Source organism: Anguilla rostrata, chromosome 4 (assembly GCF_018555375.3).
Source record: "Anguilla rostrata isolate EN2019 chromosome 4, ASM1855537v3, whole genome shotgun sequence".
NCBI lineage: Eukaryota > Metazoa > Chordata > Actinopteri > Anguilliformes > Anguillidae > Anguilla > Anguilla rostrata.
This window is the reverse complement of record NC_057936.1, coordinates 55175901-55200637: the sequence shown is the minus strand read 5'-3', so window position 1 is coordinate 55200637 and position 24737 is coordinate 55175901. Positions and strand designations below refer to the sequence as shown.

The 24737-nt window shown below is 51.7% G+C and overlaps 1 protein-coding gene across 4 annotated transcripts in view; it reads left to right on the top strand.

The window, feature by feature from the left end:
• The window catches only part of cep350 (centrosomal protein 350), a 40476-nt gene that overhangs the window by 728 nt on the left and 15011 nt on the right, over nt 1-24737 (top strand). For 2 of the 4 annotated variants that reach the window (XM_064333284.1, XM_064333286.1), the window contains exons 2-22: nt 4026-4102; nt 4516-4559; nt 4752-4866; nt 5216-5387; nt 7707-8233; nt 8319-8429; nt 9855-9959; nt 11287-11412; nt 13131-13813; nt 14258-14382; nt 16179-17095; nt 17748-17931; nt 18560-18699; nt 18909-19080; nt 20490-20737; nt 21055-21218; nt 21582-21692; nt 22643-22783; nt 23601-23737; nt 23957-24049; nt 24362-24519. In XM_064333284.1, the coding sequence (XP_064189354.1) occupies nt 4042-4102; nt 4516-4559; nt 4752-4866; nt 5216-5387; nt 7707-8233; nt 8319-8429; nt 9855-9959; nt 11287-11412; nt 13131-13813; nt 14258-14382; nt 16179-17095; nt 17748-17931; nt 18560-18699; nt 18909-19080; nt 20490-20737; nt 21055-21218; nt 21582-21692; nt 22643-22783; nt 23601-23737; nt 23957-24049; nt 24362-24519 (4534 nt within the window). In that variant the 5' untranslated portion in view covers nt 4026-4041. The remainder of the gene's footprint in view (nt 1-4025; nt 4103-4515; nt 4560-4751; nt 4867-5215; nt 5388-7706; nt 8234-8318; nt 8430-9854; nt 9960-11286; nt 11413-13130; nt 13814-14257; nt 14383-16178; nt 17096-17747; nt 17932-18559; nt 18700-18908; nt 19081-20489; nt 20738-21054; nt 21219-21581; nt 21693-22642; nt 22784-23600; nt 23738-23956; nt 24050-24361; nt 24520-24737) is intronic. The other 2 variants (XM_064333285.1, XM_064333287.1) reach the window with 2 other exon arrangements.

Below are 24737 nucleotides of genomic sequence, written 5' to 3'. Positions count from 1 at the left end.
CCAGTTGGCTAGTGTTACAGTAACAACTAGCTAGCTAGGTCAAAGTGAGGAAGCTAAATAGCTGGCCATTCTGGATAGTGAAAATGATGTCATTGAATTGTTACTTGCCCATCTTTATTGTTGACTAACGCCGGTAGAGGGCTAATGTTATCCACTATGGAGTACAAATAAGTGTGACATCAGCATTAATCACGGTTATTATTGCACAACACAGAAACACACTTTCCTAAAAGTACGATTAGCTAGACTTAACGTCAGTTTACAAAAGATGGGTTTTCGGCTCGACCTGACGTTTCCATGGTAGTTGGATGACTGGCTGTGTAAACTAACGTTAGCCTATGTTGTCTAGATCAGACTGTTAACTACTGTAAACTAATGTTACCACGGCCTAAGTCAACTAACGTTAACGTTGCCTTACTCGAGTGCCATGCGAACGTGTTTACATTAACTTTTTCAGCTATGCCGGTACATTTGAGTTCCCTGTTGTAACTAGCAGACCAAGCAGATGCAGATACAAATACAGATAGTTCTGTTGTTTGAGCAGATACAGATACTGCACACCCCTCTTGGTTGCTTTTCTGGGTATAATGAGCTCTGTACAATTGGCAGCGGGTGCGAGAAGCATCAACAGATAAGTGTGTCCATACAGATACAGTACAATATTTTGAAAATGAAGTGTCTCAAAGTATTCCTCCGCCCCCTACAAACACAGATGATACAATTTTAAAAGTATAATATATTCATATCCTGGAAAACGTGTATTCTTGAAAAATCTGTTGGTGAGCAAAAGGGGCTCACAGGATTGTACTGATTGTCATAGTGGGGGTATAATTAGCTTATATATATGAGAAACTGCTTGGGTGGAACTGCATTCTGTTTATCAGGAATCTGAACATCAATTCAGAGCTTTCATGCATTTTCTGAGGGGAATTTGTGATTCATTCCTTTACTGTCCTGTTTGAATTGCCATTTGATTGTGAGTGTGGTGTGATTTAAGTTGGGTAACCACTGTGATAAGATGTAGTCCTGTCCTCCTTCATTTGTCTTGTTTCCTTTAAGATGTTCTGACAGCCAAAATTGCATAACCATTCCTTTTGCTGATGGAAGTATCCACATCATTCCTTTGTGCTTTACTGGCAACTGGTGTCATGGTTATTGTTACAATTAGGAATATGACCATAAATTATTAAACTAGTCACTCCAGTGATTATTGAAAAGTTGAAACAACGATAAGAAGGGTGGTTTAAAAACGTCTTTTGTTAAGCTTTCATTTGTAACTGAGAGGATCAAATATTTCAAAGCCAGCTCCATGTCTGTTATGCTTTTGGCTACCAAATTATTTTTAGATGCCCAACAGCCAGCTAAGCTGTGTTTTTAAAATGTGCAAGGCCTATTAATAGCAGGGAACACCAGTATTTAAAAGCTCTCATTGTTTTGTATATTTTGACCGCCTGGAAGAAAGTAAGCGGTTGGAAGAAAGTCAGATACAGCGCCCAAAATGAAATTCCTTTATTATTAAAGAGAGATTGTTCCTCTTTTTTTTGCGGCCTGAAGCTATTCTTTATATTTCTGCATGAGATTTGCTGTGCCTGCAGCACTCTCAAAAATGTGTTGCCTGCTTGAGGTGGATGGTTTTTCATCGAGTGTCTTTTACATTTGTTAGGCCTGATTAGGCAGTTTTATAACTGTGGAGTTCAGGGCTCGTGTGTGAACGAGAGCTGGACATCCATCTAGCTGTGTTGTTTCTTACTTCTGCAAACAAAAGGAAAGTAAATGGGGCCCATGCACCAAATGCATGCTTTCCTACATTAGCTAATTCAGTTCGAATAAATTTAATCTGTCTGGCGCTTTTTACAGATATGGACTGTAGCAAGCACTTTCCAGAGACAGGAAATATAACAAATTAGGCAGGACAGAGTCCCTCCCAAATATCCTACAAATACGGTAAAAAAATAAAATGACCCAGTGGGCATAAAAAACACTCAAACCGTGGCGAGAAAAAACTCCCTGGTGGGAAGAACTCTGAGGAGGAACCTTTCTGCTCCTGTCAGTTCCGTAAATTGGGTTTCTTTTGACTTTTGACTTTTTATACAAATTGAGCCACAGATAGCAGCTCTACATTTTATTTTCCTACAGCATGCACAACTCAAAGTAACTGCACCAAACAGAGAATACACGTTCAGTTCAGAACTACAGTGACATTTCCATGTTGGTGCTTTCGTTGGGCTACTCATTTTAGTGGGCACTGGTCCTTTTAATTGGTCCTAGGCTAATATGGGCCACCAGAGCTTGTTTTGTACTGGCCCGTAGGTAAAGTCTGACGGCCCGGGGTCAGAGATACTGTGGATCAGTGCACACCAGAATGAAATTTTATTTATTTTAATTCTTTCTCTTCCAGCAGGATTGCCACTGCTCACGTTGCCCACTGCATGATGTCAGTAAAACTTTACATAGTTTCTGTGAAGTTAACCTGATCACTGACTTTTCTTACTACGTTACGCCGTAGTCATAGTTCCAGCTCTAGAAAAGAGAAATTTAGTGCTGAGAAAGTCATACTTTTAGATTCCTGTGCGTGATCCTTAAGACATTGAAGTTATTATTTTGACATTTCAGTTTAGCTGCTTCGATTCGTGTGAGCACACAGTTTATACTGAGTTACACATTTGTAATGATTACCCGTAGATGTTCCTCAAAATTTTCTCCCGAGTAACCTATGTTGTATAATCAGTAAAGAAGGTGTGTGTTTCAGTGGGTTAAAAACCATGTTTTATGCTTGTTCAACTCAGATGTTTTTAGAAAAGGGAAACATGGTTTTTGTCAACTTAAAATATGATGATAATTTACAACCGAAAATGTCCTCATTTTTGCTGTCACCTTGCAAAGGTCGCCCTGAAAAGGTGCTCATGGAAAGCGAAAAAACACAAGAGTCTATAATGCCGTTATTTTGCTCAATAGCTACTTTGACTCATAAGGTCATTTTATTCCTGCTTCAGCCTAACTCTGTGCCCTGTAGAGAATGCCACTTTAACTGCAAGCGAGCTTCACCAAGTTATATTCTGGTAACGTTTAAGTTGAACAAGATTATTCTTCTCTTGTGGGTCATCACTTGCTCATCATTCAAATGTCTATAAAAACAACAGTAATTTGAAGGTTATGTATTCCTAACTGTGAGAGCTTTCGTGACATGTTTGGAATGTCAAGTGTGTGAAATATCAGGTAACAGAATGTGTGGGATTTTCTCATCTGAACTTGGGCCCTGATGGGGCTGTTTGTTTGCTTCACCCGATCAGAGCTGAATGATGTGATCAGTTTTTGTGTTACGGAGGAGCATTCTTGTCGTCTTTGTTTTTTCCCTCATTTCTGCACGGAGCGGGTTTAGTCGCAGAACCCGTTCTTTTTTTTTTTCTTGCCTTTTTCTGCTTTGCAGCCAAAGAAAGGAAATACTGCATGTCAGCAGTCTGTCAGGGAAGATGTATGGTTTTCTTCCTGTCTGTAAGTTTGTGCGTGTGTGAAAGCAATGCGCGTGTGTGTGCTTGCGTGTCTGTGTGTGTGCGCGCGTGCGTGTGTGCTTGCGTGTATGTGTGTGTGTGAAAGCAATGTGCGTGTATGTCTGTGTGTTTGCGTGCGTGTGTGTGCGTGCGTGCGTGCGTGTGTGTGTGTGTGTGTGTGTGTGTGTGTGTGTGAGTAATTTTACCCTTAACTCAGCAGATAGGGCTGGTAGCGCTTGCTCTGTCGCACCCTGCTGTCAGGTCACATTAATGTCTTGCCCTCAACCCCTTCAGTGCTGTCGCTCCATCCAGAAGCTTTATTTAGGGCTCCGTGTGCACGTAATGGGGATATTAAACACCCCAAATACGTTCTAAAGATAAAAATTCCATTTATTCCAGGAGTGACTGAAAATAACGTCTTGTAGGTTACTGCTGTCCAGGTCAAATTGCTTTCACGTCCTGCCCCTGCCCAGAAACCCCTCTTTGTGAATTCCCTTCACCCATTTGACGTGCTCTTCCTTGCTCCGCCCCCCCCAGCCGGCCCGCTGCTGCGATGTGGAGCCGCAGACCGAGCGAGCCGCCCCCGGGCGGCGCTGCCCCGCCCGCTGGATTAGGTCAGTCTGTCCTCTGCGCCTCCCCTGGTCTGTGCCGGCCTCGCTGTGGGCCGGTCCTGCTCTGTCTCCAGCGCTGTAGCCCCTTAGCAAGGCAGAACTAACACTGAGTAAAGGTCAGGTCACGTAAACCGGTTCCCTACACAAAGAGCTCCATTTGGTCCTGAGTGGGTCACTCTTTATCTCAGACTCATCCCTGGTGTCAGTATATGATCTTTCTAGAGTACAATGGCCTCAAAATGTCACCTTCTCTTGTGTTCTCGTTTGAGCTCCACATTCCCATTAAAATAAGAATTTGATGTTTTCTGATTGTTCGATTCACTGATACATCAGGTAACCAAGTTTGTCACAGTGGCGTAGTTTTGACTGTACAACTTGTATTCATGTCATAAAGATTCTTTTCGTCTTTATTTCAGAGCTGACGGCTGCATTTAAGAGTTTGAACCAGACCAAAGCCGCTGTGAGTAAATGAATTCTCCCAGCTTGGAGTCATCCGTTGTCCCTTTATGCCGAGTTCTGTACTTTTTGCATTTGATATTGCAAAATTGTGTTCGAAAATGCGTTGTAACGTTTGCCGTCGACTCTTAACCGACGGCGTATTAAAACGAGGACCTCAGGTCTCCGCGTAACCCAGCGTTTGTCCCCCCCGTAGTTACGGCACATCGAGAACCGCCTGGAGGCCGCTCCTGGCACCGGGGTGTTGTTGGACTCTGTCATGGATACCAAGAAGACCTCGAGTGGGGCGACCAGGAAAGTCAGCCGCAGAGGTGAGGCAGGCCGACGGCAGCCGCGAGGGCGGTGTACGTTTACAGACATCAGATCGCTGACGTGCCTTCTCAGGCCAGCTCGTTGCCGGCCAACCTTTCACAGTAGGGTAATGTGAAATAAGTTGCATAACACCTGATGATGGGAAAAGACCACTCGGCCTATCTAGGCTTGTAGTTTTTTCCCTACTGTTAAGAGAGCATCCAGCACTAAATGAAATGTAGCATATCGGAATATAAACATGTAATACAATACGTATTTTTGTAGTTTCCGCGGTGGCTCGTTTTGTTCAGGTTTGCGCTGGCGTGTGCGATGTGTGTCAGGACTAACCCGCCGTGCTTCTCGCCGCAGAGGGGAGGCGTTCGGAGCACCCCTCGCTCGCCGGCTCGGCCTCTAAGCCCCGGGCGCGGAGCCGCCGCAGCCCCGAGAAGAGCTCGCGCAGCCCCCTCCGGAACACCACGCAGGACAGCAACGTCAGGAGGGCCACCTGCGTGGAGTTCAGGGAGCCGCTGGCCTCCTACAGGTCAGGGCCGATACCGCTCCCTCTCTCAGGGGCCTTCTGCACGCGCAACAGAACCTGTGTGTTCAACAGTGCTGTCTTTACTACCTGCCTGCCTGCCTGTCTGTCTGTCTGTCTGTCTGCCTGTCTGCCTGCCTGCCTGTCTGTCTGCCTGTCTGCCTGCCTGTCTGTCTGCCTGTCTGCCTGCCTGTCTGCCTGTCTGCCTGTCTGCCTGTCTGTCTGCCTGTCTGCCTGTCTGCCTGCCTGTCTGCCTGTCTGCCTGTCTGCCTGTCTGTCTGCCTGTCTGCCTGTCTGCCTGTCTGCCTGTTTGCTGTATGCTGTCTGTCTGCTGTCAGCCTGCATCCTGTCTGTTGTCGTCTGCAACCTGGTCTGCTGCCTGCGTTGCCTGTCTGCCGCTGCGCTCGTCATGTCGCTGTCAAGTTTATTATTATATTCATAAGGACAAGACGCATCCTTATCATTGACTCCAAAACCCAGAGAGCACTCTGAGAACGAGTTAAACCTGTCGGGCATGCAAAGCAAATCTCAAGCAAGATGTAAGTTTAATATTATATTCATAAGGATAGGACGCATCCTTATCATTGACCACAAAAATGCAGAGAGCACTCTGAGAACAAGTTAAACCTGTCGGGCATGCAAAGCAAATCTCAAGCAAGATGTAAGGGTTACTCGAGTTACTCTCCGGAAGTGAAGTTAGTACCAGCATTCATTGCAAGGAGGCAAAACTACTGTAATGCTCTGTTCATTGCACTCCCTAAAAAAAGGCTATTGAGCAGCTCCAGGTTATTCAGAGACCATTTGGTGCTGCTCACCTGTTTAGCATATCTCACCTGATTGACATGCATTGCCATAATTCACCCCTGATCTGTTCTACGACACTGCATTGGCGTGCATTCCGCATTGACTACCTGGGTCTTTTAGAATTGATTTTTAGGTTCTTTTATTGGTGTTTAAAGCACTTACTGGTTTAGCACCCGAATGCATTAATGGCTGTTTGACCATGCATCAGCCTCACTGAGCACTCTGGTCTGGAAATACTACTCTGTTGGTTGCTCCTACCTACTGAAATGCAGCGGGGAGGCTATTTTCTGTTTTTATGTGCCAGAGTTTATAGAACTCTTCATGAGGCTGTCAGTCCTCGAGCCGTTATAAATCTTATCTTCCTTTTCTGTTTGTTTTATTTGCGTTCCTCAAAGCCTGGCTCAGAATAGAGCTTTGGTGGCGACTTTGTGTGGCAGCGACTGCGCTCCATCCGGCTCTACCACCACTGTCAGCTCAGTGCGTTCTCTTTCTGTATTTAGCTACAATTAGAATGTGAAGTTCTGTAAAGTCTACAAGAGACCGCCATATTACATAGATTCACAAATATGTAGGCTTTTACAAAAATGAAACGTATGGAAAAAATGAGAAATTGGAACAACTTAAGTATTTATTCAAGGTTTACGCTTTGTAAGTGCCAGAATTGGGTGGGAAATATAGCCTGTACTGAAGGAATGACACATTCTGAGGGGTCGTTTTACAGTAGCAGTGGTATTTGGAAATGCTCTTGAAATGCATTTCATTTTTTTGGGGACGTGGGATGTTGGCTCGCTGGATTCCCTTGCGGGTGCTTAGTCCCCTCTCCCTGCTTCTGTGACTGGTACCCTGCCTGGGTAATGGTCTGCTGATTGAAGCCCTCTGAGTGTGTGTCTCTCTGGTGACTCCAGGCCACATTCAGCACTGCCATGTTTGAGTTGCATGAGTGCATTGGCCAAATCACTTAGAACCCCTTATTATGAGTACATGTTATAAAGCAAAGCAGGAAGCTATTTTGCCAGCAGATCCTGTGGTCGCTGTGTACCGTACTTTATGCAGTTCCCCGTTCCTGTCGCTGCTGTTCTGTGGTGTGCCTTATTGGAAAGTTTAAAAAAATGCGGACAGTCCAGTTTGCTCCTACATATGCGTGTTATCACAACAAACAAGCTCAAATATGCGACAGAGGCTCCACTGTTATTTTTCACCAGTCAACAGGTTGCATTATCTCTCAGAAATGTGACCCATTTTGGCACGAGTGTTATTTTCGGGCTGCATGTATTTTGCAGAGTGGCATAAGGCGAGGGGAACTCATCTGCTTGCGTGGGGTGATACAGTGTGTGCCGTAAGAGCATGCAGTATCTCTCTGCAATGAGCCTTTTTACACTGGCTGAATATGATAGTGATGCATGTGCAAGGTCCTGTAATCACTCAAGCGTGCGCTAAGACAGCCTCTGTTTCTTCAGGATTTCTGCCGTATAGACGCACGTGCTGCAGTTGTGGACTCGCGGCGTCTGCTGTTTTTTTTAGGGAAGCGACCCCTCCCCTCACCCCCTCCCAGCTGGAGGCGCACGGCCTGCAGGCGGAGACGCCGCCGTCGCCGGCGCAGGACGCGCGTCTGAGCCGGCTGGTGTACCAGAGCGACACGCGCGACCGGCAGAGCCGCGAGGCCCACAGCCCCGCCTCCTCCGCGGCGCCGGACAGCACGGTGGTGCGCTACCTCAACGACCGGCCCGCCCTGGACGCGCTGCAGGGGGCCGGCGGGGGCGGGGCCCCGGGCCCCGAGGGGGCGGCGGCGGACACCTCCCAGTCCTCCAGCCCCGGCTCGGCCTCGCAGCGGCTGGAGAACCTGCGGCGGCGGCAGCCCGACGACAAGCTGGAGAAGCTGAAGGAGAGGATCCGCCGGCAGCGCGAGCACCTGGAGGAGGCCGCCGAGAGGGAGAGGCTGCTGGGATACCTCCGGCAGCCCGTGGGCCTGGGGGGGCCCGCCGACGCGCCCGCGCCCGCCGCCAACGTGCGCAAGGTGGCCCCCGCCCCACCCGCGCCCATCTACAGAGGTGAGGCGCGGTCTCAGAGGCGCGGTCTGTGTTTCATCCGGAGTCCTGTGTTCATCTTTTTATTCGGCGTTCTGTCCCGCCCCAGGCTTCAACCCCACCGAGACCAAGGTCCGCACGCCGGACGGCAAAGTGTGGCGTGAAGCCGAGTTCCAGGGTCTGAGTCGAAAGTACATGGACCTGTCTCTGCAGCTAACGGGTGAGCACTGACCCACAGAGAAACACACACACTCACCCTCACTCACTCACACACACGCACACACACACACTCACACTGACACACACACGCACACGCACACTCACTCACACTCACACACACACACGCACACGCACACGCACACGCACACTCACACACACACACTCACACGCACACTCACACTGACACACACACACACACACACACTCACACTCACACTCACACGCACACTCACACTGACACACACACACACACACACACACACACTCACACTCGCACGCACACACACACTCACACTGACACACACACACAGACACACACTCACACTGACACACACACACACACTCGCACGCACGCACACTCACTCACTTACTCGCACACGCGCACGTACGCACGCACACACACTCACACTCACACTCACACTCACACACACACACACTCACACTCACACTCACACTCACACTCACACTCACACTCACACTCACACTCACAGCCACTGACTGGCAGGGAACTGAACCAGAGCCACACAGGACGCAGAGTAAAAGTGCGACAGGTACATTTAGTGTGAGCATCTCTTGAAGCCATAAAGACACAGGGCACACATTCACATCTAATGGGTGCAGCTCAGGAATGGGTTATGATGTCAGTCACTCTGAATGCAGAAACACAAAGGAATGAAATGAAGCATGTGGACTATCCGCTACGGTACATTTCCAAATCACTATGTTGAAACCTTGCTGAGCTTTGTATGAACATAGAACATGCCGTTGGATGCCATCTTACAATTATATGATTTTGAGGTATTGAAATATATAAACTTTCTGAAAATTAGTGGTGTTTAGTATAGCCCAGGAGGTGTTTGTTTCCAAATATACACTGTTTAATGCATTTTTACCTTTTATATGCTGTATATTTACTGACGTTTTTGTTGCAGACACTTGTTTTCTGAGAGTAATTGCATTCTGAAAAATTAGCATTTATTTATTTATTTATTTATTTATTTATTTATTTATTTATTTATTCCCCCCACCCCCCATTAACTCTGTGTCTCAGATTCATTTGTACAACATGTCCACAGTGAACACACTGCATTTGCATATTTGGCTGCCTCAGGCCAAACTTTGGAAAAGCTGACGATCACAGGGTCTTAAGACCCAGGTCGTTCTGGCTCGGTCTTTCCAGGCATGGCGCCACTACCACAGCAGCACTGGTTTGCTGCAGCTCTCCACCATGTCTCCTACAGTGACTGCCCAAAGCCTTAGCCCCTCATTCCTGGCCTCCGTTCTCCTCCTCAAACTCAGCAGCCCTCTGTTAGCACGATGGAGGGAACTGGAGACCTGACCACCACCACTTCACTCTGCATTATCTTCCGTGCTGTAAACTGCTGGGTTCATTTTGGGTTTGCGTTTCTTCTTCTTTCCTTCGTAGCGGCGGAAAATGCTAAAGCGAAGCAGAGACCTGTGGAGAAGGCGAAGGAGAAGAAGCCGTCCAAGCCCGTGAGAAAAGTGCTCAAGTGCCCCGACGCCAAGCCAGGTTCCTACCTTTACCTCACCCTGCTGCTCACCGCGCTGCTGCTCGCTGCTCGCTGCTCTTAGCTTTTACTTTCACTTAAACTTTACAGCTGCTATCTCCGGTGCAGAGGGCAGGGGAATTTATTACCACAAGCCAGGCGATTCATTATGTGTTTATTTCTCGGCTGTGTTTGGCCTTCCTGAGCACAGACTGTAAACGGTGAAGGATGTGCCTGGTGGTGTCAGCTCCTGGATAATATTTTTTGGGATCATCATCATTATTGAAAGATTATCTTCCTTTATTTTTTTTTTTGGGTGTATTGTAGGCTGCATTGAACCAATATAAAATATCTAGAAGTCTGGCAAACGTTAAATCTTTAATCGTATTCCTCAGATAAGAGCGTGTGTGCGTGATTGAGCCCCGTGCTCGTGTAGAATGTGCAGTATGTGAAGCACGCGCGTCGCTAGCAGGCTGGCGCTGTAACGCACGGGCGCTCGGAATGCTGAGGCGTCACAAACGCGTCGGCATGGCAGCCCAGGCAGCTGAGAGTTCGGCTGCCCGGCCCTCACCTTCCCGCCGCTCGGCTCCTTCCAGCGCCGCTGCGGTCTGGGCCCCTCCCCCTCCCCCCTCCCTCCAGCGCTGCCCGCTGCAGCTCATGCCCCGCCCCCCCGCCCCCCGTATCAGGCTTGCCATCGGCCGTGCTAAAAATAGGCCCGCGAGAAACCCGCGATCAAGTTCAGCGCCGTCGGCTTCTTTTACGAACAGCAGCAGCTGCCCGCGGAGCTCCCGCACACGAGCAGAGCCTGCCGTCTCTGGGAAGAGCTCCCCTCCCCTCCCCTCCCGTTCCCCCGCTGCTTTCACTCAAAGCTGTTAGCGGCAAGGACCATAAAGGGGCTTCCCCAGCAGGATCCTCTCCCCAGAATCCTCTTGATTTGAATTGGATTTGTTTGTACTGCTCGCGTCCTGTGTTTTAATTGGGCCTAAAGGCGTATGTTTCGCGTTTCGTGAAATCTCTGAAAGTCCCCAGCCCGCGTCCCTGCGCTTTCTTCCTCCCAGGAGTTACCTCATGTTGTCAAATTCAATTTGCTAAATGGTGCATGAATAAGCAGGAGCCAGTAAATTTGCAGCAAACGCTCAACGGAATTCTCCCCCGAAAAGATCTGCTGTGCAGCCGTGGTCTTGGAATGCTTGCCTGTGGGAAACAGACAGGCTTTATTATCGGTGGATAAAGAGTGAATAGAGGGAATAGAGTACATCCAGCAATGCTCTAATTCCCCTGCCTGCAGCATCCAGTGTTCCAATGTTCCTGCTGTCACCTCATTGGCTTGTTTTGTCGGTCCATTCTCAGTTGCTCCGGTGATCACTACGTCATCCTGGAGGGAGGGGCTGAAGCCGGGGAGGGCGGGTCCGGGCCCAGCCCCTCGGGCCCCCCGGGAGCCAAGGGCAGAGGCCACAGACAGAGCCGCTAGGCCAGGTGGGCAGAGACACACATCTGCAGCATGCACACATGCACTCCCACACACACACACACACGCGCACATACTACACACGCGCACACACACGCTGTACACTCGCTACACACACATGCACAAACACTACACACAAACACATAAGCAAGAGCACGCCCACCTTACCCAACGTGACTCCATATGCATGTTCCTGCCTGTTCCTGGTCTCCCACCCTCCCTGTTCCATGTTACACGCTCCTTGCGGTTTGCACGCGTGCACGCGGTCGTCCTCTGGGTGCAGCCATGCACCATGACCTGGTTTCCCGGGCCTGACCTGGTTTCCCGGGGCTGACCTGGTTGTAGGCTCCGGCTCAGGCCCGTGGGACATGATGATGACGTGTTACTGCGCTACTGAGCCAAGCAGCGCTCTGATGTGCTGTGTAAATGAAGCAGTCTGGTGCTTAATATGGCACTGCAGTTTGGGCTCCCGAAAAATATGTTTTTGAACAGATGATGTCAATAGAATCTTATTTTTTAAAATAAGTTTAAAGGTTTGCTGAAAGGCTTTGTTTCTTGGTCTAAGATGTCTTGAGTGCAGTTGATGGGTTCGTTGGAAAGACAAACTGCTATAATGGTTATATATGACCATAATAATGGTTTCAACTGCTTTTCCGGGTGAAACCATTTATATAGTTTGTAAATTAGAATTGCAAATGGAAATGCTTTTTGCAGTTTGGGTAGATGAGGCAATACACTACATATACGTAAGGTGTGCACAAAGAAACATTAACTTTCTAAATTTGATTGCAAGAGATCAGTTGATGATGGTCATTTTGCTTGCTGTTCAATCGTACTATATTTGTGAAATAATATTTGCCACTTCAGCAGTCACTGAGGGCAGTTTGCAGCCTTGCAGTTAACTGTGATAGACGAACTAGGTTATAAGATTTCTGTTTTCTGATTAAAGGTTTAATATTGTGCTGCTGAGTTGTGCTGGGTGCCATTTCACTCTGGTTCCTTCCATTTCTTGCTGAAATAATGGGCGTTTCCTGTTGGAAAGCATGTTGTTTGCATGTTTTGGGAAGGTGTGAGTTGCCTGTGCTTAATGGTGGCCTGTAATGTTTGTAGTGGCTTCTGTGATTGACCCGCATGATGTGAGCGCTGTAGAGCTGAGCGTCTGTCCCTCTAGATCCTAACCCAGACCTGATCCTAACCCAGACCTGATCCTAACCCAAACCTGATCCTAACCCATACCTGATCCTAACCCATACCTGATCCTAACCCAAACCTGATCCTAACCCAAACCTGATCCTAACCCAGACCTGATCCTAACCCAAACCTGATCCTAACCCAGACCTGATCCTAACCCAAACCTGATCCTAACCCAAACCTGATCCTAACCCAAACCTGATCCTAACCCAAACCTGATCCTAACCCGAACCTGATCCTAACCCAAACCTGATCCTAACCCAAACCTGATCCTAACCCAAACCTGATCCTAACCCAAACCTGATCCTAACCCAAACCTGATCCTAACCCAAACCTGATCCTAACCCATACCTGATCCTAACCCAAACCTGATCCTAACCCAAACCTGATCCTAACCCAGACCTGATCCTAACCCAAACCTGATCCTAACCCAGACCTGATCCTAACCCAAACCTGATCCTAACCCGAACCTGATCCTAACCCGAACCTGATCCTAACCCAAACCTGATCCTAACCCAAACCTGCTGTGTTTCAGCTCCTCGAGCGCACTCTGACCCCCGGCCTGGGTCGGGCCCCCGGTCGAGCGCGAGCAGCGCGGAGAGGCCCCGGAGCCACGCCCAGTCCGAGGAGCAGGCCAGGGCCGCGCAGCCCGCGCCGGTATCCACGGCGACCGGGGAAGGGGAAGGGGAGGGGGAGGGGCTGACCCTCAACACAGACCTGCTGTCGGCCGACATCCGGGGCATGCTGGACGAGCTGAAGCTGGAGGGCGGGGGCGGGGGCGAGGGCCAGGGGCCCGAGGGGGCCCCGCAGCGGGACGCCAAGGCCAGGAGGAGGACACGGCCCGCCGCGGGGGGCGCCCCGTCCCGCCTGTCCCGCAGCGCCAGCCCCGCCAAGCCCAAGCAGGAGGCCCCGGAGGCCCCGCCCAAGAGGCGGCACTACGACGCCGAGTCCGTGCGCCAGTACATCGCCCGGCAACAGGAGGAGCGCAAGAGGAAGCAGCAGGAGGAGCGCCGCACCCAGAGGGAGGAGGCGGAGCGCAAGAACCGCCGCCTGCAGGAGCTCTACAGGAAGCAGCGGGAAGGCGTGGCCAGGCTGCCGGCGGCCAATGAGGGCCCGGCGCAGAGGCGTCTCCAGGAGACCTACACCAAGCTGCTGCTGGAGCAGGCGAGGCTAGGGGAGGAGCTTCCACTGGGCCCGCCCTCTGCGGAGAGCCTGCAGGTGAGAGGGGGGAAGCCACGGGCACTGAAGAGAGATGGCGGCTTCACTGAGTCTCTAAGCCAGCTCATCTCACACTCAATCCCTGATTCAGTACAGCAGTTTACTGCCACAGTGTAGCTCTGTTCATAGGATACAGTTCAGTTAATATGCTGTGTTTCCTGTGAGCTTAAATACGTAGTTGCACGTACTTTCTACTTTGTCATGCAAAAGTATGGAAGCCTTAAAGCATACAACCTTCTTGCTGTTGATTTTAAATGGGCGTCTGACTGCAGGAGGACAGTATCTTCACCATGGTTTGAGGAGCGCAGTAGAGCCCAGTTCTAAGTGTAGCTAATCCCGTCGCCCTTTTGAAAGGCCGCAGCGGCGGGCAGATTATTGGATTAGCACTGTCTCTGAGGTGGCCTGTGTGAGAGGTGCTGACAGAGTTCCCCCCCTGTCCTGCAGCCCAAGCCCCTGTACCAGCCTTCCGGAGAGTCGGACAAGGAGAACAAGAGGCTGGACCGGCCCCAGAGCGCCTCCTCCAGCAGCGACCTGTCTCTGTCCGAGCCCCAGGCGCCCCTGCTCACCAGGTCAGAGTCACCACCCCCCTCCCCTCCCCACGGCTCACACACTCGCCACAGCCAGCCCGACTGCGGAGTCTGCTCCAACCCCCCCCCCCCCCCCCCACAGAGCAGCGGGGTGTGTGAAAAACACACAGCCGTCCGTGCGTTTACCCAGAGGCCCGGCTGACGCACGGTGTTGGCCAACATCAGTTTGGCATTCGGTGGGCATTATGCAATATGTACAGTTTCCAGGGGCTGTGTAATGCTTTTAAAGAGCGGGACAGGCTGTGCAAATTCACATGGTACGCAAAGTGAAAATGAATGTTAAACTTGTGTAAGAGTGGGGCTTTTTTTTTTTTTTGAAGTGGTGGAGCACTCAAGTTCCGTAGAAGGCAAACGGAAGATTATGAATCATCGTCGAAGTCAGGCTTCTTGTTGCTGGGAGACTGTCATTCACAGGCATCTGCTTTTCTGTGCAGCCTCTGTACAGTGAAAGTGAAACCGAAAATGACTTCCAGTGACAGGGGTGCGTCAGGTACTGCGCCCCAGTCATATACGGTTGTTTCTGTAACACGCCCGCAGAGCCGCACAGACCGGTACGATGCACAGGTTCATGAAGGTTCAGCGAGCCGCAGTGCTGTCGCTGTCACTGCTGTTGCAGTCGTAGTCGTTGTCGTTGTCGTTGTTGGTGTTGTGGCTCCAGCACTTGACCGTGTGCATCTGTGGTCTCCCGGTCTCACTTAAAGCAGCACGCATCAAGGTTAGCACTAATCGCGTACCTGCCCACAGCTTCGACTGACAGCCAGCTGAACCGCTCCCCGTCTCCCCGCCTGCAGCTGGCGCCACAACCACGCCGCCCCCTCAGTTTCTTTTTTAAAAATGTTCTAAAAGTGTTTCAGTTCAGTTCAGTGTGGTTTCATTGTATGAAGAAGCATTCTGAAATTATTGCCAATGAGAGAAAAGACAGTTTGTCAGTTTGAAAATATAACCACTTACCTGATGATAATATGCATAATCATTCATCCTAAAACCTGGTTTTCATGAACATTTGTGCTGGCTAGTCATCAGGTGCAGTAGAACATGAGCACGTGGTCCTGCTGAAGGAGGCAGCATATCCGCAGGTCCAGTGAGGCTTGTGTTTGTTGCTGCTCCCGGTTTCCATGGCTGCTCAGTCAGGACAAGGGCATAGTGAAGTGCGTGCAGAATACAGCAGTTGTGCTATTTAAAAATGTTTTTCAAGGAAAACATCCCATGGTTGGCAGTGGAAGCAGCAGGCCCCTATGTCCTATTCTGAGAGGTAAACCTATGAAGCTGTATGTTTTTTCTCAGCCTGCCAAGGGAATTCTATCTCCTCTGTTACTCTGCTGATTACTGGACTGGGCTTTTTAGCTTCTGTATTATTGCTCCCCAGTTCTGCAGGTTCATTTTCAGTGTTTTTCAAGTAATATATAATCCGGTACTGTTTTGAGCCTATAGTGTCCTAAGTCCAGCTAAACCAGAAACTAGCTACTTTTATATTTTTTCCTGTTTTGTTTTGAGCTAAACAAGGAAGTTGGCGAATCTGCTTGAAATGAAATGGGTTGTTGCACAGTTAGGGTTTATGTGCGTGCGTGTGTGTGTGCGTGTGTGTGTGCGTGTGTGCGTGTGTGTTTGTGTGTGTGCGTGTGTGTGCGTGTGTGTGTGTGTGTGCGTGTGTGCGTGTGTGCGTGTGTGTGTGCGTGCGTGTGTGCGTGTGTGCGTGTGTGTGTGCGTGCGTGTGTGTGTGTGTGTGTGTGTGAGAGCAAAACCCGCTCCTAACAGGCATGTCTTCCTTGCTCTGAAAGGAACGAGCTGGGTCCAGGGAGGCCGGCCTGGATGCAGCCGGACCGGCTGAGCCCCGGAGCGAGAGCGGCCGGATCTCTGGCGCCACCTGCTGGCCACCTCTTCACCCACCTCCTGGGCATGGAGTCCGGGGTCTCCGGGCTGAAGTGGGAGGGCCTGGGGCCCGGCGGGGCGGCGCCGGCGGGAGGGCCGAGCAGGATGAGCCGCATGGAGGCGCTGAAAGCCACCGCGGCGTCCCTGTCCACCCGCATCGAGAACGAGGCGCGCAAGCTGGCCAGCGCCGGGGTCAACTACGACTGCGCCAGCGACGCGCCGACCGCATCCCCCGCCCCGCCCGCCAGCGACGCCCGCTGGGCCAAACCGGCCAGCCCCCCCACCCAGGAGCCCGCGGAGCCCGACGACCTGTCCCTGAGGATCCAGAGGCTGCTGGGCGGGGGCCAGACGGCCTACGACGGGGTCCTGCCCGGCGTGGGGAACCTGCACAGCTTCAGGGGCCTGAGGGGCTGCCCGCCGGCCCCCTCCGCGTCTCCCCCCCGCGCCTCCCGCAGCCCGCCGGAGGAGCAGGGGGCCCGGGGGCCGGGGAGGAGGGCCAGCCCCCGCCTCTCCAGCGGGGACTCCATCAGCGAGGGGCCCCTGCTGAGCGAGGGCAGCCTGTCGGAGGGGGACGGGAGCCCCCCGGGCCCCGCCCGGGGCGTCCCCAAACCCGCAGCGCTCCTCAGGGCCCAGGAGTTCTGCGCGGAGGACCGCCACCCGCTCCGCCACGTCTCCCGCTTCCAGAAGGAGGCGGAGCTGTACCCGGCCTTCGGCTGCGTCTCCCAGGCGCTGGAGAGTGGGCGGAGCCCGTGGGAGGAGCTGGCCAAGGGGAGCCCTCACAGCGTCATCAACATCTTCACCAAGAACCTGAGCGGCTACAGCAAAGGTGTGTGTGAGACTGCACAGCCCACCATGACCCCCCTTTCACACGCAGCAGCTGAACGCTGACATTTATGTGCGCCAAACGCTCGATTAGTCTAATTTCATCAAATTAAGCATTATGTCCAACTGAAGACTAAGGAATTTATCAGTTCACTTTATTTCACTTTATTTTATTTGTGTAGCGCATTTTGCAAAGGGCATTGTCACAAAGCATAGCACATACATAGCAAGCATACTTGGGGCGGCAGTGGCGAGGAGAAGCAGCCTGACTGGTAATAGGAAGAAACCTTGAGCAGAACTTGACTGAGAGGGGGGAGCCGCGTGCCTCTGGCTGGCTCCGGATAATAGCAAAAAGGCTGAATACATTATCCATGTATAATAAACAGAAAAATGATATGTGCACAAATGCCAGTGCCGATATGTAACTGAAGCCAGGCGAGGATTATCCGCGTGCTTTTGCTGATAGTTGTTTTTGTAAGGAAACAGTTGAGCCCTGTATAATAAGTGGGTCATGGGGATGTGGACGTTGTCCTGAACTGAATGTTCCTTAAAATGTTCCTAATTTTCGAACCGTGCCCCTTGGTGGTGCCTGTAGTGTTTGGTTACACTGCTCCATTTGTGATGCCGGGACCTGTGGCTCCTCCTCTCCCCTGCAGTACTGGAGGAGACAGCCAGGGGGAGCTCTCCCGCCTTGGGCTCCGCCCTGTCCGCCAGCCCTGCGGAGGCGGCGGCGGCGGCGGCCGTCTCCATGGACACGGGGGCGTACGAGGACGACTTCATGGCCTCCAGCAGCAACGCTGGCAGCAGACACTCTGGCAGCCGAGGACACGCTAGACTCAGGTAGAAGTGTGTTCTGCTTCCAGACTTACCAGGGAACTACGGCAGCTGCTTCAGCTGTTCAAATGGACAAATCCTGTTTTTTTACAGAGCGATTTCCCATTTTATCCCATTTTGTTTTCACTACTTTTCTCAATGCACTTACATGAGAATGTGTTTGCATTGGAGCCCTCATTTGTTGATCTCTCTCAGTGAGATCAGACGCCCCTTTAATAAATGCTAAATGAAACAAGCAGTGACTAATAAACAGTGTTTCATCTTCAGCGGGGTGCAAACTGTGCCTGGTTTTTTACACACCGGTACGATGTTTCTTAATTGCTCTGCTGCTTCTCCACACAGCGGTGAAAGCATTACGAATTGTCACTACTCCAAATCTACTGATCTGGGTCTTCCAAAATAGCCTGTTATGAAACTGTCCAAACCTCAAACCATGAAACTGGACATTACCATATTTACCATTGAAGTGTTATCTGATTTTTTTTAAGCAGCCCACAAGGTGGAGCTCTTGCTAAACATTCCGAGCCATTGCAATGGCCTTCTGTGAAGTTCTTGTTGGTCTATTCAGTGCTGTGTTAATGCAGGGGAATGGCTTCAGTCTGAGGTGGCTTTCCTTTTCACCATGTTTTTACAGCCTTGTGAACAGTCCTCTGGATGAGCCGGTGAGCAGGAGGTCTCCCTACGACGTCCGGGCCGCGGACCTGGCCTCCCACCCTTCCTCTGGCTCCACGCCTGCGTCCTCGCCCCGCTCGTTAGACTCCGTGAGGAAGAGAGGTGAGGGCCCCGCCCAGCAAAACCGGCCACTGGCCCCCAGAGCGTTCGGGCGCCTTCCGGAATAATCCGTACAATCCATAGGCGGCCCCGCGTGCGCGACCTTCATTAAGAGCCGTGCCGGGCTGCGTATCGATCGGGCCACTAGCGTGCGTCCCAGTTCCCCCCTGTGATGTGCGCTATACGCTGGCGTCTCTCCCCCCCCCCCACAGCCAGCGAAATGTCAGAGGAGAGCCTGGAGCTCACGCTGGTGGAGAGGCAGAAGAGCCCCTCCTCACAGGCCTCCGACCCCCCCAGGGACTCCCAGAGGGACGCCGCCGTGAAGGGACAGGGGCGGGACGCCGACAGCCCCCTCCGGGCGGCCTCCAGACACTCCCCTCTCAGGTGAGGCGCCGTCACGCCTGCCTCCGCCTCCACCCAGGCCACCGGAGCAGCACTGGACTCTGACAGTGGTTTGATGCACCCGGATTCAGAACTGGCAGGTTCCAGTGCTTCAGTCCCTCTAGTGGCCATTGAGAAAGGAGGCTGGCGTTGGAACGGTATACAAACAGGCAGGCCACGTGATGGAAAGATGCCCGTGCCTGTCGAGACTCGAGAGAAGCTAAGCTTTGACCGAGAGCAGACAGCTGAGTGCTCGTTTGGGGAGAAGATGAGCTAAAATTAGCAGGGGTGCATACCACTCATTATTGTGGTATGTCGCCCTGCTGTAATGTCTGTTCACAGTGAATATAGTGTACACAATGAAATATTAAAAAATATATTCAATGTCCGTAGCATTCGCAGAGAATAAGCTCCCCCACCTGTATTAATTTACAGAAAAACGTTGTTGTGAAAGCGAAGTGTGACAGCTAGGCACAGAAAATGTTGGCAGTTTAACTGCTTGTGGAGTCAGCCCTGAGCGGCGTGTGTTCAGACTGGTGGGTGCAGAGGTGCTGCTGCCCAACACTGGCCTCTTTGTTTGGCCAGAGAGGAGCGCAGGTCCTTTCCTGCTGCTTTGTAACATCCAAGGCTCTTTTCCACGTTCTTAAAGTCCAGGTGACAGATTCCTTTGTGCCTGTTGAGTGGGATAATGATCATCTTACAGCGGTTCAAGATTGGATCTGAAAACTACACGGTGGAAGGAGGATGTAGGAGAGAATGATGCCGTTACTGTCGGGTGTCTCTGTTACATGTGGTGAATCCTCAGCGCTGCGTTATGTACTGTTTTAGCGGCTGTACTGTTTTAGCGGCTGATGGAGAGGAAGAGAGGGCGTATCAGAATATGGATGAGGCCTTTGATGTGGCTGTAATGCGGCACAGCTGGCTTTTCGTGCGGCCGCTGGATTTCGGCTGCGAGGTCCCAGGTTTCCCGGCTGCGTGGCGCCCCGGTGGCGTGCTCGTCCGCTGCGCTGTAGTCCCAATCCACCGCTCATCACTTTCATCGCCAAGCGGCGAGAGTAAGGCATGAGAGGCGTGTCTCTACATGCTGGTCTATCTGCACACTTGCAATGGCAATAACAATTGGGGGTAATGACAGTAGCGCTAGCTGTCAGATGGAGCTTTTATGTTTTTCTGTTTATTCATTGTGACCATTTGTCCTGGAAAAAAATAAGATCCTCCTTTATCGTGTATTTACACTTAGGCTACATACTGGCCTTTGTCTTTTGGTGCTTGATTGTCACTCATGTTGTTATAGTGTAGTCCTGTAGTAGGACAGTGGTTTTTGGTGTGTCCCTGTTTGATCATGAAGAGGTCCACAGTGAGTGAGAGCCATGCTTTAAACAGGGCTCTTACTGTTTCTGTTTTGCCTGCAGTTTGGGTTCGGATGGCAGGAAGTCCCCGGGGAGCCCGGCTCGCTCTCCCTCCGGATCTCCAGCCGGCTCCGGGTCCCACAGGGCCTCCCCAGGCGACGCCTCCCCAGCGGGGGCGGAGCTCCTGAGGACTGGCTCCGCCCTTCCCAGCTCCTCCTCTTCCTCGTCCTCTGCCAGAGCCAGGCTCATCACCGGCCCCAGTGCCTTCACCAGGCCCGGTGCTACCGGGAGCTCAGAGCCCAAACCTGCAGGTGCCTGCCAACACTGACCTGTGATGTCATGTCTTTATTAGAGACGCTACTCAGTAGTGTCTGTAATTCAGCTCTTTACATTCAGTCTGGCAGGAACAGGTTATAATGCTGAAAAACTTTGTGTGCACGTCGTAAAAATTCATTTTAATATAAGAGTGAATAAAAGACAGGGAATTGTAATAATAGTTGGACTCCTCCCCTCTGTCCTTTCTCCTGCTCTCTCCTGTCTTCTGTCCTCTTTCCGCTTCCCCTTCTCTCTCCTCCTCTATCTCTTCCTCTCCTCTCTCTCCTCTCCTCTCCTCCTCCCCGTCTCCCAGGTGATCTGCACTACGCCCCCAGTGCTCTGCAGCAGCGCATGGCTGCTGAGCTCAGCTATCTGGATGCCATGGAGGAGTCTGTGCGGCAGCTGGCTGATGTGGAGCGGCTGAGGGGCGTGTCCCTGGCGCAGCAGGAGAGCGTGTCGCTCGCACAGATACTCAAGGTGGGGGGGGGGGTCTGGGTGTCCCTGGCACAGATACTCAAGGTGGGGGGCAGGGGGCTGTGTGTCTTTGCACAGATACTTAAGGTGGGGGGGGGGGGGGGCTGTGTGTCTTTTGCACAGATACTTAAGGTGGGGGGGGGGGGCTGTGTGTCTTTTGCACAGATACTCAAGGTGAGGGGGTGGGGAAGGTCTGCTGGAAGGCCCTGTATTTCATACCTTTAAAGCTTGGCATATGAAAAACACTTCATAAATACAGCTCTATTATTTGTTAAATGTATCATTTACGAAGATGTCACGCGGAGGGTTGAATGATATACTGTAATATTTGTGTGTTAATATGGGGTGCTCTGCTCTGCCCCTCAGTCCCAGCAGCAGAGGCACGAGCGCGACCTCTTCCTGCTGAAGCAGAAGGCCGAGCAGGAGGCCCTGGAGACCAGGCGGCAGCTGGAGGAGACCCGCCAGAGAGCCGCACAGGTACAGAGCCTGCCGCTGATCACTGCACTCACACAGGTACAGAGCCTGCCGCTGATCACTGCACTCACACAGGTACAGAGCCTACCGCTGATCACTGCACTCACACAGGTAACGAGCCACTGATCACTGCACTCACACAGGTACAGAGCCACTGATCACTGCACTCACACAGGTACAGAGCCACTGATCACTGCACTCACACAGGTACAGAGCAGCTGATCACTGCACTCACACAGGTAACGAGCCACTGATCACTGCACTCACACAGGTACAGAGCCGCTGATCACTGCACTCACACAGGTAACGAGCCACTGATCACTGCACTCACACAGGTACAGAGCCTGCCGCTGCTCACTGCACTCACACAGGTACAGAGCCACTGATCACTGCACTCACACAGGTACAGAGCCTGCCGCTGCTCACTGCACTCACACAGGTACAGAGCCTGCCGCTGATCACTGCACTCACACAGGTACAGAGCCTGCCGCTGATCACTGCACTCACACAGGTACAGAGCCTGCCGCTGATCACTGCACTCACACAGGTACAGAGCCGCTGATCACTGCACTCACACAGGTACAGAGCCACTGATCACTGCACTCACACAGGTACAGAGCCTGCCGCTGATCACTGCACTCACACAGGTACAGAGCCACTGATCACTGCACTCACACAGGTAGAGTCACTGCTCACTGCACTCACACAGGTACAGAGCCTGCCGCTGCTCACTGCACTCACACAGGTACAAAGCCTGCTGCTCACTGCACTCACACACGTACAAAGCCTGCTGCTAATCACTGTACTGGTAACCCATTTGTGCTGTTAGAAGCTTTGCTAATCTCAGTCCGTGAGTGGGAAAAGAGTAAGGAAGGTTCTCTGGGTTCTGTGAGTTATGGAGCTGTGCCTTAGAGCTGTGTGTGCTTGTGCATGTGCACATGCGCCCCCTGCAGGCCCACGTGGAGCTGCAGGAGAAAATGGCGCACTCCCAGCAGGAGACCCGGGGGGGCGTGCAGGACGCCACCAGCAGGATGATCAGCCAGCAGGCCGAGGCTGTGCGCTACACCGCCGACGCTGCTCGCCACATCAAAGAGGTGGGGCCTGCGGAGACCGTTCCACTTTCCCTCATTTTACCTGTACCTGGCTGCTCACCTGCCTTAACTTCTGAAGGGAAACTTAGAGAAAGCTCAGTCCAGCAGCTGACGATCCTCCCCGATGTCCGTGGTGACGTGCTGGCTGATCTCTCCCTCAGATGATGAGCAGTTCAGATTTTGATTGACGTTGTCCGTGGTGACGTGCTGGCTGGTCTCTCCCTCAGATGATGAGCAGTTCAGATTTTGATTGACAGTGTCCGTGGTGACGTGCTGGCTGGTCTCTCCCTCAGATGATGAGCAGTTCAGATTTTGATTGACAGTGTCCGTGGTGACGTGCTGGCTGGTCTCTCCCTCAGATGATGAGCAGTTCAGATTTTGATTGACAGTGTCCGTGGTGACGTGCTGGCTGGTCTCTCCCTCAGATGATGAGCAGTTCAGATTTTGATTGACGTTGTCCGTGGTGACGTGCTGGCTGGTCTCTCCCTCAGATGATGAGCAGTTCAGATTTTGATTGACAGTGTCCGTGGTGACGTGCTGGCTGGTCTCTCCCTCAGATGATGAGCAGTTCAGATTTTGATTGACAGTGTCCGTGGTGACGTGCTGGCTGGTCTCTCCTCAGATGATGAGCAGTTCAGATTTTGATTGACAGTGTCCGTGGTGACGTGCTGGCTGGTCTCTCCCTCAGATGATGAGCAGTTCAGATTTTGATTGACAGTGTCCGTGGTGACGTGCTGGCTGGTCTCTCCCTCAGATGATGAGCAGTTCAGATTTTGATTGACAGTGTCCGTGGTGACGTGCTGGCTGGTCTCTCCCTCAGATGACGGAGCTGGCGCGGTCCCAGATTGCCGGGGCGCTGAGTGTGCCGGCCCCTCCTGTCACTGCGCTGTTTGACCAGCAGAGGCAGCATCACCACAGCTTCATGAAGCAGCTGCAGTCCTGCGCTGATACTGACAGGTATGCAAAGGCTGGGCGGGGCATGTGGGCCTTTCTGCTGTCTGTATCCAGCTCTGACACTGGATACTTTTCAGCAAAAGGCAGTTTTAAGATACTGACCAGCAGTAACAGACATCATAACGTAATTCTTGTATGTATGTAATGCAGTAATTTAAGAGCCTGTAATTCCCGCGAGTAGCTGTTTTCTGAGGTGTTTTGTGTAAAATTCCCTTTGTCCAGCAGGAAGAGTGAAGGATCAGTGAGGACAGAAGAGCCCCTCTCATCGCTCAGCAGCCCGACAGAGTCTTCCCCCTCCCAGAGACCTGCCCACAGGTACCAGCCAGTACAGCGCTAATGCGCTAACCTTAACCCGAAGCCTAACCCTAACCATTAACATTCCTGCATTACGCTAATGCGCTAACCCTTACCCTAACCACCCACAGTGTTGTGCCACGCTAATGCGCTAACCTTAACCCAAAGCCTAACCCTTACCCTTATCATTCCTGCATTACGCTAATTCGAATCCTGACCCTAACAATCCACATTGCTGCCCCGTGCTAATGCGCTAACCCTGGCACAGCTTCTGTGATTTCCTCTTCCCTTTTTTTGGGCCTGATCGAATGTGTCCATTCCACACCCCCACAGCGGCAGCACCAGCCCCCGTACCAGGTCCTCAGAGCGCCACGAGAGCAGCGTCCCGGCCAGGAAGGGCAAGAGCAGCAGTTCGGTGGAGGAGGAGGCCCAGACCGCAGCGGACGACTCTCTGCGCAGCTGCAGCGTCCAATCTCTGCCGGATGAGAAGGGTGAGTGTGCTAGGTCACATCATCTGATCCAGGTTTTACATTTTTTTTTGCAACTGGGCACTTACTGAAGCAACTCAGGCTAAGTAGCTGTCTCAAGGGTACACCAGCAGGGTCCCAGCTGAGGGTCAAAACCATGTGCTCCGAGTTACAAACCCGGTTCCCTAAGCACTGCACTACACTGCTGCCCCATATCCCTCCTGGTAATGATGTGAAAAGTA